Genomic DNA, 14,478 nt, shown 5'->3' on the forward strand with positions numbered 1-14,478 from the left:
CTAGTTTTCTCCTCGTGAGACCAAGCCGCATCACTACTCACAGACATCGGTTTCCAATAGATCAGGAATGTGGTCAGCGACTGGACACCGCAGCCGAGGGTCGAGCGACCGTTGAACTCGGCTGGTCACCAGCGCAAGGTCACGCGACTGCCCAAGCATGTAACTCGATGGTGAAGATAAATCGCGAAACGATGTGGATCAGATCTCATATCGAGACACTCAGTGACACCTATTGCAGGGCACTTTCTTGCCAAACCAACCAATGGACAGCAGCGACCCTTCGAAATGCACGCCTCCCCGAACCCCCGATGGGGAGCCTGCGGTTTCACGACGAGCATCACGTTCACGGCTTCACCGTCTTTAGTGCAGCCTTGACCGAGTCTGAGGAGATGGCCTTTAGGGGAGACAACAGGCAAACGTAAATAATATTGTCAGCGGATGTTGACAAAAGGTAGGCGAGGGGGAGATGCGCAAGACAGTCCTTTGAAGGACAAAACCGTTAGTGAAGTGAACCGTTTTTTTTTAAATGACGTGTCACGCGTGCTTACCTAACAGGCTTTGCTGCTGTGCGTAAGCCAGGAAGACGTGGTGGGTGGGAGAGAGAACAAAACACATAACTCTTCTAACAAGTTCAAGCTCGGTCTTTGAGGCAATCTGTTTGCCAGCTCCAAACGTTCGTATTGTTCTTGGCGTATTTGCGGTTGAACTCCCGCTTACACCCCCTCGCACGCACGCGCGCACACACACACACAGATACAAGACGAAAAGAAAAAGCCATGAAGACGTCCGAGCCATTGTCGCAATCCTCGTCATGGACAACCACGTGACTGTACATACCACGGTGTGCTGCCTCCCTCCCATCTCCCCTGCGTCCGACAGCAACGTGAAGCGCTGTTTGTGGATCAATACATGCCACAGCGGCCTCTGTCTCCACGTCATGGCGACTAACGGCCACCTGTTAGTGTGTGTGTTAATCGCCATCGTCTGCCCCTGCACCAGCAGCTGCCACCACCACCATCCCTGCTTTCCCGCCACAAGTCACAGCTCGCGCAAAATAGTACAATTGACAACAGGTTACACAGCTTACAAGGGTTTCACAGGTGACAAAGGAGGATCTGTAGGGGAGGTGAGAGGGGATTAGTGTGAACAGGGAGGTGGTTGCATGCAGGCAAGTGACACTTTCACTTTCATACAGCACTTAGTATATACATTAACAGGTACATCAGTGCTAGTCCTCCAATACCATCACAGTAATAAACCTTACACATGTAGCTACAGACACTTCAGCATGCATGATGAGTGAATGCTGGTAAACCTTAAAGTTTCACAGGCAGAAAGACTAACTCTGGATTAATGTATACTGGCTGAGATAATCAAAACAAGGCCGGGACCAGACTGTATGTGCAGGGGTTTGGAGGCAAGCACTCGGCTTCATACATCCCTGTTGCTTTGTTGTCTTGCACTTTCCATGTTATTCCAGGCATTCTATGTGTGTTGATCTTATAAATCTATCTCTCTCTTCACGAGGAGCTAAAAACAAGACAGGCTTACAATAAACATCATCAAAATGCAGAAGAACTGGTTTTTCTCCTAGTGTTTTCTGCATAGATATATGTAGATATGGATATCTGTTTCTCTCTTCGTGTGTGTGATAGAGAAAGGAAAACTATATGCACATTATTTATGATAATCAGCAAGTATGCCCACTTGTTTGTCAACTTCACAATTCACTTTTACTTGATCATAAGTATTTTCTAATCCTCAGAAAAGCTCCTATTTTCATGTAAAACTTTATTATCCTGTTGCAGGGCAATACCTGATGTTATACCCATTTGTTTGGTACAACCTTCATACCTCCCCTCACAAACTATCATTCTGCTAGCTCTCCATTATTCTCATGTTATTAAAGGGTAACAGGAATATAACATTTTTAAATCTCTGGGCTCAATGAATTACAGCACACAAAATCACAACCTGAAATCTGAGTAAATAAGTTTTACGAAGCCACTTAACATGTAGTTTGCAAATACTTTTAGGAAAGAGAGGATCTCATTTTTAATAAAACTAGGTTCTGCTGTTTTGACAACACTTCAAGCTCTCAAACTGCATGAAGCCTTCAATGGTGTCAAAAGCAAGAATTTGCTTTGTGATATATAGATATGCATTACTGTCATACATACAGCAGCATATTCCAGCACTGTCAACATTGTCAAGAGTAATGTACTGTTTGACACCAAGCTTATAAGCGCTGAGAATTGATAGAATATGACAGCCCACCTCCCACACATGTACAGAACACACACAAAATGAAGCTGTGAAAAGTGTACTTTTTACAGGTGGATAATCTACGCTGCTCGTCTGCTGTGCATGGTCCTGCATTATTTGACATATTATCTCTTCACCACGGTCTACTGCACACACCAAAGCCAATGTAACAGCCTAAAAACAATAACTGTCGTCACACCTGTGGCTACCTGTCTGCTCTGGGACCACGCGAGTCTGTTGCGTGCACTGAGGTCCCCGCTCGCACCGGAGCGACAAGAATGACACACAGACACAGTCATCTCATTCTAACTTTAGAAAGTCGTCCTGCAGGCTTACAATGACTGACAAGTCCTTCAGATAAACGAACAAAACTAGTGTAGATTTCTTTCAGTGACAGAAGGTTTGAAAGTTTCCACTGAGATCGTGACTGACAGGCGATAAAAACACAGCAGAGACACTAGGACACGAAACCCAGCAGAGTACACAGCTCCTCTTACACTGATTCGAGGACAAAGAGACACAGAATAATTAAAAAAAGACGGGAAAGTCAACTCACTTGATTTCGAAGCTTTTCCGAGTTTCTGAAGAATTTTATGAATGGCACTCCCATCGTTGTCCTTCACAGCCTGCAGCAAGTCGTGATCCTTACCCATTTCGCGGGTTAGTTGGGTCAGCTAGTGTCGGACATATCCTGTGGTGAGAGAGAAAGGGCAGACCCCCTCTTTTTTTTTTTTTCAGCCCTCGCTGACGCAGACGACAGGTCGGGGTCGTCGTCCAAGTTTGAACTTAGTCACAGTTATCGGCCCCCTCGCTAGGTACTCTCCGCGCTCACACAGTCCGCGAGGGGGGCAGGTCGACAGAAGAAATATCGCTGTACAAATCCAAGGTAGTATCCAAGCTTGCCAGAAGTCACGAAAGCCGACCGCCTATGTCATGCTTGTGTTTACATTCAGCGCTTTCTCGCTCACCTGGATAACTTGCTTCATTGCGCTACCCCTCCTCGCCAGGCCGCCATGCGCATGCGCGACTGCTGTCCAATGGGAAGACGCCGGCGTCAGTCCGCGCGCTGAGGCGACTAACCACTCACTCTCTCCTCCTCCTCCGCCCTGCGCGTTGCGTGTTTCCTCCTTCTACCCCTCACCACCCCACCACTACCCCATCCTCTCCACCCCACCACGCTTCGTACTGCTACTACACCATCGCCAACGGCGCGAGCGACTCGTCTCGCACATGTGCTGAGCTGCAACCTTTTGACCCCCACTTTCCCCACCTACCCACCTCACCACCACCCCCCACACACACGTACCCCGCCAAATCCACCTCTCTCCGTTTAACCGTATCGGAGGTTGATATTCATCTCGCTTGTCTCGACCCATGAAGCCGTGTTGATGAAAGGTTGCAAACGTTGTGCGCAGGAAGCACGCGCTATCAGAGTGGTACATTCACAGCTGTGAATCATCCGGGTAACGCCGTGCAGGCTCGGGGGTGAGCAGACGACTGAGCAGTTAGTGAGCACGGAGTACGTGTTCGTGAGTGCATAGCATGGTGTTGAGCACGAAAGTACATTTGTGTAGTGCTGGGTAGTAGCGGTGGTGAACATTCAGGTCCAGTATGGTGTTGGAGGTACATTAGTACACAGGTGAGCACACAGGTACACGGTATGAACACACAGGTACACGGTATTAACACACAGGTACACGGTATGAACACACAGGTACAAGGTATGAACACACAGGTACAAGGTATGAACACACAGGTACAGTAGCAAGGTGCTTACCACGGACTTAATAATGATAAATGAAAGATTTGCGCCTACTCACACTCAGAAGGAGCATGCTCTTAGTGCTTATAACAAGAATGAGACACGGACAGCATACAAGAGACGGAAGAATAATAAAAAAAAAGTGCTCACGACGAAAGAAAGACAAATATAGAAAACTTTAAAAAGAGGAACCAAGTGATAAGAACTGAGAATGTGATTCTGGAGAGGAAGAAGGTACAGGGTAGTGAACGTATAGTACAGTAGGAGGGGATTATGGAGGTATAGTAATTAGTATATGGTAGTGAACATATAGGTACAGTAGTATGGTGCTGAGCGCGGAGGTACATGCGTAACCCTACATGGTAGTGAACATACAGGTACAGTAGTATAGTGCTGAGCGCGGAGGTACATGCCATATTTCGGAAGTGCGGAAGAGAGAGGTGGATGTGGAGAGACAAATATTTGCCGTCCCTCAGTTGTCGTTTGTGAAGACCTCGGGGGTTTCTGTTCACACGCTACTTTTCCTTAAGGATGCAGATGAGAACGAGGTCGAGCTGAAAGAGCACGGGAGGGGGGTTGGAAGGGGGTGGAGTGAGGTGAATGAAGACAAGAGGGTAGCGGTAAATCTGGTTATTGCACGAACAGACGCATACATGCGGATGAGAGAAGCACCCAAGGGGACGTAACTCGAGACTCCCAGTCGACGTTCCGCCTCAGGAAGCAGTCGCCACACCACCAGCGTCTGCATCCGCTTAAAAAGTAAAAACAAAACAAAAAAAAAACCTCCGCCATGCACGGAACACAGGGGCAGTCAGCTCTGGAACATTCACACATCGGGATAGAAACAACCTTACTTCAACATTTTTTTTTTTTCGAGTTGTCAGGATGGATGGTGGAGTCAAGGAAGGTGAAGGGGAGAAACCGACGACAGCGGCGATGGAGCAATGAACAAGGGAAGATCACTCTTTAAACAAGAAGCTATGAACAGAATGGGTTCGAAAAAGGTCGATCATTAACTCCCGTGCTTTGATTCTAATTTTTAAACTAGAGAAGCAAAGTTCCTAAAGATGACATTGATGGAACGTTCCCGCAGCGTTTATTGCCATGTTTGCCACGAAGGTGCAGTCTTCCTTTTTTTCTTTTTTACCTGAAGCCATCATTCCAAGACATTCATTGGTTCTATCCATTTTCTCGCGGCTGCTAGACAGCAATTCGCTGGAACATGGATGTCCCGCGAAAAATCACGCAACATCTCTTTGTTTCTCGCGTAATCTCATTTCCGGCAACCGCGATTCGATCATTATTAATAACCTTCATTTTTTCGCTTTAGTTATTATCCCGGTTCGCTAAAGATTGTCCAATGAAATCCGCAAATAATTGAAGCTTTTTTCACTTTAAGATTCCTTTTACCTAATACTGTTATGCTTGTGTAAAATGCAACGAAAATGAGGAGAGAAGAAAGATGGCCCATGTAAACAGGTCATCGGGTAATTTATTCAGCAACATTTCTAAAATTAATATTAGGATTAAAAAACTTTATAAATTTGTGAACTAATATATCAAAGATACATCTTTGTTGGCAAGGGACTAATGATGGGTTTTCACTGGAATATTATTGGAGCAGGTATCGTGATTTGTTGTTAAATGTCAAGAGAAGAGAATACAAGTGTTATCGAGCTTGATGAGAGTGCTATTGGGGGCATGGACGGTCTGGTGATTGGTCTGTATTGTTTCTTATTTTATAAAATGAATGATAGGCTGGTGTGTGTGTCCTAGTGATTGAGATATACACGAAAAAGTTGACGAAACGACGTGTGAACAAAGTCGATGACCCAAGGGAGACAACCTGGTGTTTGCGCCATCACATCATCTGACCGCGGTAGCAACGAACACACACACACGCAGAGAGAGAACGGCGCACAACCACACACGATAATTTACTGCCAGAGAATGGTGGAGAAGTGGAAAGGAATTAAGCAGGGTCTCTCCACGGAGACTCCAGGCTTGCGGAAATGCCATTGGCACCAGGCAGTGGACTGCCAGACGATGGAGTGCGGACAGCTACAGTCAATTACCCTCGCACCCCGCGCTCCTCGTCATTGCCGGCATGTGTGGCCATCACACTCGCCTCGAACCTACTCCACAGAAAGTTCCAGTCGTCTCCACGACTTAACACTCGGCCTCCCTTCACAAAACATGTTTGCGTCTCGGTCTCTCATGTCAGGCGACGAACAACCTGGAACACAGGCATCGTCCCGCTTATATATATATTTAATAAAAGAAAATTCAACCTTGCAAATATAATCGGTGCTTATTCATCCGGGGATGAGTCACATTGATTAATTGATTGATTAATTTTGCAAGTCTTCAGAGTGAAAAAACAAACCAGTGGACTTATGTAAAACTAGCCGGAATACCCGGCGTCACCCGAGTGGCTGTCAACATTGGATGCTCTCTCACGGAGTAGATCAAAAGGAAAGAGGAGGCGAGAGACACGGTGAGTGTTTGAAGGTGGAGATACAAAATAAATAAAATTGCAGTGAGGTCATCACTACGCGACTCGCCCTGTCTTTATACTCACATGAGGTCGATTTTCAAACCTGAGTGACACATGCATGTCGACATTTCTTTTCCAACTGTTTAGTTCTCTTTTCTTTAATTAGCATCTTAGAACGAACAGAATAAAACGAAAAGTAAACGTGTTCCAGGGGTAACTTACATCAACCACAGTCTACAAGTGAACCCAAGACAAAGAAGAATATTCCTCCCAAGTCTGATTGGGGTCGGTATCGATCTGATTAGCTTTCGACTGCTGCCCGACACACGTTCACATACGCACACACACACACACGCAGGCACGCACGCACATCGCCAAACTGTTTTATTTCTAACACACAAACGATGCACAGAAATCAATCGAGTCTATAAAAGGACATCAAACTTAATACGATTTTCTACATTTTATTTTATATGATCAGTAAATTCCTTTATCAATTTTACATTTCGCCCCTTCTGGATCCAAGCTCAAGGCCTGCAGTAAACACACCTACCCCAAGGTTGAAAGTTGAGCTACACAAGGGGATGATTAAATAGCAGTATAGGCAGTATGGTCAGTATGGTCACAGCATGGGCAGTATAGGCAGTATGGTGAGTATGGTCACAGTATAGGCAGTATGGGCAGTATAGGCAGTATGGTCACAGTATAGGCATTATAGGCAGTATGGGCAGTATGGTGAGTATGGGCAGCATGGGCAGTATGGACAGTATGGGGGGTATGGGTAGTATAGGCAGTATGGTCAGTATGGGCAGTATACTGCCACACAGCAACATTTCAAGTGGCGGAGCACTTCAAGCAGCCAAGAGAGAGGCGCGCCATTGATCTGTGGTCGCTGATTTATGAAGATCGATATCTTTGAAAGCCGGAGCCTGTGTGGTTTTCCCCAGAATTACCGAGTCAGCTGTGCTTCAGCGCCCGTTTGGTGGTCGGCACACATGACCCTGACATTTTTGTGGAGCAGCTGGCAATGAAGAGGCTCCAGTCCTGATCGACTCATAAATCAAGGCAGGGGGCGCACGTGGGCTTCCGTCCTAAAAATACAACACTCGGAGGGACTTGAGCCTCACTTAGGGGGAAAGGCAATACTACTACTACTGAGCCTGGAATTTGAAAAGAAAGTGTAGTTATAGGCAGACTCTTCCACAAAACGTGCAATCTAGCATGAGTGGCATACAGATGAAAGAGCAGGCAAGAGTTTGGTCCTTCTTTGTCGGGAAGGCAGACGTCATGCACGTGGCATGGCACGTGACTTCATAACGACGACGGGATCCTGATTAAAATGTTATGCACATACAAAGACTATGGCACGAAAAATGGGACTAGGTTCATTTAATGACACAAAACATAATTTAAGTACAAACACAGGAGCATAATGTGCTTAATAACTCACGGACACGGAACTTTCCTGAAGAATCGCTCATGACATTTAAGATATATATAAATAAATAAAAACACCTGCTGCACGTGATGCATCAAAGACGATTTTCAGACCTGTTCTCGAGAGAAAGTGACTGCTGACCTGACCATGGGTCAGTGATGTGATAGACAGATCGCAGCTTCGCTGGAGACGAGGGAAGAGGCAGGTGGACGGCGTCTGCCACCGTAGCTGGGTGGCGTAGACGACCCGCCAGAGGGCGCGCGTGCACCTACGTCACGACACGCGTGGGTGACACCTCCCGCCGTCCAGCCCAAAGCCGGCCATTGATTTTGGTGGGTATATCGTCTGAGAGGTGGAGGAGATAATTGTACGGACAAGGAGGATAGATGGCGCCATCGGGCAGGGAATCAAGTTTTCACATTAATTTTTATTGATCTGACAGCTGAGCATCTCTGGAAGGACGACTGCTTCTATTCCTGTCAAACAAAGTTTTTGTCAAACATAAAGACCGCGGTGTCTACACAGGACACCAGTACAAACACATGTATACAGGCTCCATATGAACAATCTTAGGGATTGTGAACAGGGATCCAGATGAATGGAGTAAACACGTTCTGTGTCACCAGACACTGTATGTCATTGTCAGGACACATTGGAAGCCAAATAATCTCGTTGTACTCTCGTCATCGCGTGCTTTGTGGGCAATGACACCTTGATGTCGACAGATACTTCACGTTGATTCATGACTGAGTAAGAAAAAATCCCCATGCAGATGTGGTTGTTTTGTAATATTAGCTTAGAAGCCATCTTGTATTTCGTAAATAACAGAACCCTACTCTGTATACATCAGATCCAACAATGCCACCTTCCAATGGATTTTGAAAACAAATCACTAGGTTTGCATTCTAGCGGAATGCCTCTCGGTTTCTCACTTCCAAATATATATTTGTACACATACACAACAAAAATAAAGGAAAATAAAGATGTGGGAAAGGAAAAGAAAGTCCAGTGTGTTCATTATGTGGAGGACGAATTTATTTTTGAATAAGGACCTTATCCAGGTTGGTAGTTAACCGGCATACTCGTGCAAATTTTTATTTTGGAAAATCACGGACTTCAGACTGTAGGCCAGCTGACCATGCAGTGGTGAATGCAGGCACAGTGGAGGCCCTGGTCATACAGCTTGATGAATGGTCCAGCAGAGACCCCTCAGCTCCTCAGAATGGATGCCTTCGTCTCATTATTAGGAGAAGCAGTCCTCATCGGGACAGCGCTCCTTGGCAGGCGAAATTCATTTCATTGAGAGAATGTTGGAACGTCTCTTTCGTTTTGGCTGCATTCCTTAGTTCCCAGACAGACTGATGGCCCGAGAATATTAAGCCTTGATTGTGCAGCTGGACTGTCCATGAGTCTTCCAGCTTCCCGTGCCATCTTTAGTTAACAAACCAAGATCTCAAAGCGTCTTACCCATCCCGAGGTACAGAGAAAGAAATAACGAAGAACACACACAAACAGAGAGAAGAAAGGTTAAAGAAGGGGACAAAAGTATAGAAGAATAAAGAAGGAAAGAAAAAGAAGGAATAAAGGCGGGCCTGGAAGCCAGTTATCTGAGAGAACTGACCGTATTCCGTGATGTGTCATAGCTAGAGGGTTTCACTGCACCACTCCAGCCTTTCCCAGCCTCACTCAGTACTCGTACTCCCAGGGGGACTTCCCGGAGGATAGGCTCAACAGGAGGCCGCAGGCCAGGCGGGGGGGGGGGGGGGGAGGGAGAGAGAGAGGGGAAGAGTGGGTGTGACAAGGGAGGGAATCTTACAGCTAAGGGACAGCATCCATGGTAGAGCAGACCACGTCGGACCCAGGGAGGTGAAACTGAAGAAGCTTCCATCGTCGAAGATCTGCCGGGATCGGAAAAGAGTGTATATGTAGGGGGACGGGTTCGCAGGAGGGAGGACAACTGAAAGGGTGAGAAGGCGCCAGTCTTCCTTGTGGTGGTGGTGGTAGTGGGGTGGGTGGGGTTGGGAGGCAAAGTGATTGATGAACAGAAGAGCGTTAAAAGGACCTAACTTGAGTGGGAATATCGGATAGACTGGCTGGAATAGTGGAAGAGGGGACGAATAAATTACAGTGCATAGAAATAGAGTACATAAAAAAATAGCCGAATATAAAAGTAAAGGTCGCCTTCTAACCTTTTCAGGTCTTTGTGGAGGGAGGTGCTTGAGCCCTCACTTTTCTCGAGGCCGTGTTTATGTGGGGGCGGTGCCTTACTCTTTCTCTCACTGACTTACCTTCCCCCCACACTCTGCAGAGCCAGGTAAACATTCCCAAAAAGCTGAACAGACTGGCGGAAGACTACTGCGCCACACGGGTATCGAACCACGCTTCTCTCAGTCCTAACCACTCGGTATCCACTTCCCCACATTAGATGTAGGTGGTTAAGAAAAATAGTAATAATAAAAGGGGGTTCAGGTCTTCGCCCCTCTCCTCTTTAAATTGTTGAGGGTTTTCAAACCTCAGATAGCTGTTTTGTGAGGTGGGTATCGACCAGTCTCACAGGAAAAAAATAGACAACACTGCCATGGGTGATATTACTATAACATTGATCCTTCATGTCAAGAAACTCCTTTATTAGTGTCATGTTTTTATACTTGCACAGCTGCTGTTGATATTAGATAACAAATTATGACACAGTCTCGGCTTTTGTGTGACTGGTTTATTGCACAATGTCTTATATGCAACAAAACTTCTTTTGTGTGTTTAGACTTTAGACGCAAAATCATTATTTTGTCCACCTCCATCTCTTTCCCACCCATGGCAAACTGTCTCTACGTGATTGGGATTTCTGTTAGGCGATTGGCGCAGGGTTCGTCTCTGGCAGGTACATATATATACATGTACATACAACTGGTCCAAGCGTTTCGTGATTCAGTTCTTCACTACCTTCGGAAAGGTGGGCGATGTAACTTTAACAGTTGTACGAACAGCTTGGCTTTGTATTCATTCCTTCTTTATCACTTCAACTAGAGAGTGATTCCCCCTGCGACGTCTATTAACGACGAAAGACGAAACTCCACAAAACTGCCAAAGTTACCTGATACCCCCCCCCGCTCACCCCTCCCCGCTCACCCCCTCGTGTGTGTGTTCTGGGAGTGTTGCATGTTCACGTACAGTCGTACACAGACACACTGACTCCCCCCCCCCCCAACACATCTTGATGTGTAGAGTCCTGTAAGGTTTCAGAAAGATTTATATGAAGATTTTCCACAAACAACTGAAGTATGGGTAGTGTGGATGGGGCTGGAGAGACACAACTTTTATCATGTTGATGTACAGCAGACATGGATGTTTCGATGTTTGATGCACACACAGCATCACTGATGTAAGACAAATGTTTAAGCAGGAATTGTCTTGCAACAACACAAGCTGGCAGAACTGTTCTGTTCTTCCATGTTTTGTCATACATTACTCTAACAATACTACCACCTCACAATGTCAACAAGTTTTCATAACAATTATTTTCGTCCTTTGGTCAGTTACCTGCGACAACTATCAAAACACTGAAGACAGTGGTATAGGTACAGCAGAAGCACTTTAAGGCTTGATATATGAAATTCAATACAAACGCTACGGAATTACCTAGGGCATTCAATTATCATGTTTATACTTGTTTGTTTCTGGGAGGGGGAGAGGGAGATAATACACAATGCACACGACTTTTTAAATTGTCCTCTACTTTTAAATGACAGATTGTCACTGTTAAATCACAACCCCCTTGTATAATTTTCAGACTGCTTTAATAGTATATTTTAATCTTTATATTTATAATATTGCATTTACTTTCATCATCCTCATCCTCCTCATCATCATCATCATCATCATCATTCCTCTTTAACTGGCACCGGCACCGGGTGGATGATACCAGTCGCTGGAGGGGACGCCCTCGGGGCCGATTCTCATGAGCAGGTCTCCGAGTGAGCACACAACCGTACAGCATGATGGGAACGAATAGGGACTTGTAGAGCTTAATGTCACGTGTCACGCATCGACCCGTGCCCTAGTTTGTTTTTACCCTTTTCATGCTATTTTCTGCCGAAGGGAGCTAATACAGTGAGAGGGAGGATAGTAAGGGTTAAGGAACGTGCTCGAGTATGGTGTTCACCCAAGTCAGCGCCCAAAATCAGAACTTGCACTAGTGAGGCAGCCAGTCGCCTAAATGGCGACAGAATTAAAAAAAAACAGCACAAAGAAAGAAAGAACGAACGAAAGAAAGAAGGAAACCAACCAGCCAACCACCCAACCAATCAACCAACCAACCAACCAACCAACCAACCTTCTCGATCAGAGGGAAACAAAGGAACATTGCATGAGAAGATAATGGGAATGAGAGTTGATAACGCAAGTAAAGTATCCGATCATTAATAGTATACCTTGCTCGAATGAACTGAAATCATAATTATGATCCCTTATCGAACGCTAAGGCTTTTAGACCACTTCACATTATTTACAGCATCTTGATATCAGCTCCAATACACAGCCATGCTTTCAGCGTCCTCCTCTCTTTAATGCTATTCATAATAATAATAAAAACAATGTGGAAAGAAATGGCATTAAAGTGGTCGGCGATTTTTTTTTCTCGTACGGGCAGAACTACTCTGCTACTGCCGTACCAAAGGGAGACAACTCCTGGCACGGTACAGGAACGCTAAGCAGGGAGATAACTCGCCGTCTCCGGCCATACTTCAGAATTCTGACAGTCGGCGCATCCTGGTCTCTGAGTGTTGTTCCCTGGTCGAGACTGGCTACACTTATGCCTGCCCCTCCTCCTATACAAAAAAGATAAAAGATGAGAATGAGACTGTTGCTACAGGCGTCGTCAGGGACTATTTCTCAGACACAACAGAAAGTGCAAGTTGAGGAAGAGAGAGAAGACGGAGGAGGGAAGTCAGACGGGCCAGTGGCACCCCATGCTTCGTCTGGCGGCTGTGAAAGCTGGTGTTCATTGTTCAGAGTGGTGGTCATTGTTGGACGAGCACCATGTTTGTCGAGGTCTTGGCGAGATGTTTGAGGCGCTGTTTGCCCCGCCAGCCCGCCCCGTCTCGGGATGTGTGCAACGACAAGGCGCTGCCTCCCCGCCATTCATCTGCACCAGCGACAAAAATGCCGCGGGGATGGCCTGTGTTTGGGGGACAAAGCCAGGAATGTAGCCATCAAATCTTTTACACGAGGAACGAACAAATCTCCTGGCGCGCTATTCATTAAAAAAAATATTCATGCATTTTAAAGTGAATGTCGAGATCGGGCGAGAATCTCTTTATCACCACGTGACTTCTATTGAGAAAGTCTTACATAGGTGCTCCCTACGATCATCAAAAGGTCGTCAGTGTCGTTGTAGATATTCTTGTAGATGTGCAATGGACCGTTTCCAGACAGCATGCGCACGCACCCAACCAGACGCACATTTCTAAGGATTGCTAGAACGGAGGAATGTGGAAATCTTACTTGCGTGTACATTTTGTACCTGTGTGTGTGTGTACGCGTCCGTGCCTGTGTGTGAGAGAGAGAGAAGCTGGTGAGGAATAGTGCAGTAGAGTTTCTTGCTCGAGGTTTTCACTCGCTCATCGCCAAGATATCATCTTCAACTGTATCATGCAGTTTCTTTTGCCTCTGGCAGGTCCCCTCAAGAAAACGACGGCCATTTAATAGTTGACGTTACATGATTGCTTGCGTTACCAGTCACGTGTTACCTGTGTTACCTGCGTTACCTTGACTTACGTGCAGTCGTAAAGACAGCGCTGATCCAGTAGCAGAACGACTCTCGTGATACTATTGCGTGGGGGAGAAGCTTAGGGTGGGGGGAAAGAAACACCACGTGACGTCCTGTCATCACCACCTCCACCACCACCACCAGCAGCAGCGTAGAATGAGCTGGAAAGGGTGGATGGGAAATGTGAAGATTTATGCTACGCCGATGACTCATGTCCACACAACCGTTACAGACGGCCAAGCACACCAACGGACATGCAGCACAAAACCAAATCTTGACCCTGACGAGTTACTAGTTATGACAGGTTTGTTTTCAGCTATAATTACAATCTTTTCGAGGAATCAGAAAACGCTCCTATTCCCAAAGCCACAAGAAGTCTTCCAAAGTTTCAGAAAATGTTCAAGGGGCTGTAAAAATAAATAAATAAACTTCTTAAAAAGACTTTTTAAACGCCCCAGTTCTGCACTTTCAACTCATACTGGTCAGAATCCCCGCCTGCCGTGTGTGGAGGATACAAAAACTGTCGACAATGTGACTATGGCGCAGGTTCATATAACATTTTTACAAAAACAATTTGCTATAATCACATATTTAAAGATTGTTTGTTCGACTCATTATGTACCACAGACAGCAGTGAGCTGCAGCACCACACACGATGCTCATAACATTAGTGCCGCCATATAACAATCAGCAATCCCATGATTGGCACCACTGTGGAGGGGCGCATGAGTTACTGAGTCCCGTGAATATCC

At 46.0% G+C, this 14,478-nt stretch overlaps 1 protein-coding gene across 1 annotated transcript in view; it reads right to left on the reverse strand.

Annotated features, from left to right (window-relative positions):
- The window catches only part of LOC112577331 (caskin-2-like), a 141,343-nt gene extending 137,926 nt beyond the window's left edge, over positions 1-3,417 (reverse strand). The window contains 1 exon segment of the mRNA XM_025260389.1: positions 2,822-3,417. Within this exon segment, the coding sequence (XP_025116174.1) occupies positions 2,822-2,918 (97 nt within the window). The 5' untranslated portion in view covers positions 2,919-3,417.
- Positions 3,418-14,478: the final 11,061 nt, after the last annotated feature.

The sequence above is a fragment of the Pomacea canaliculata genome, linkage group LG1, assembly GCF_003073045.1.
Source record: "Pomacea canaliculata isolate SZHN2017 linkage group LG1, ASM307304v1, whole genome shotgun sequence".
In the NCBI taxonomy this organism is placed as follows: Eukaryota; Metazoa; Mollusca; class Gastropoda; order Architaenioglossa; family Ampullariidae; genus Pomacea; species Pomacea canaliculata.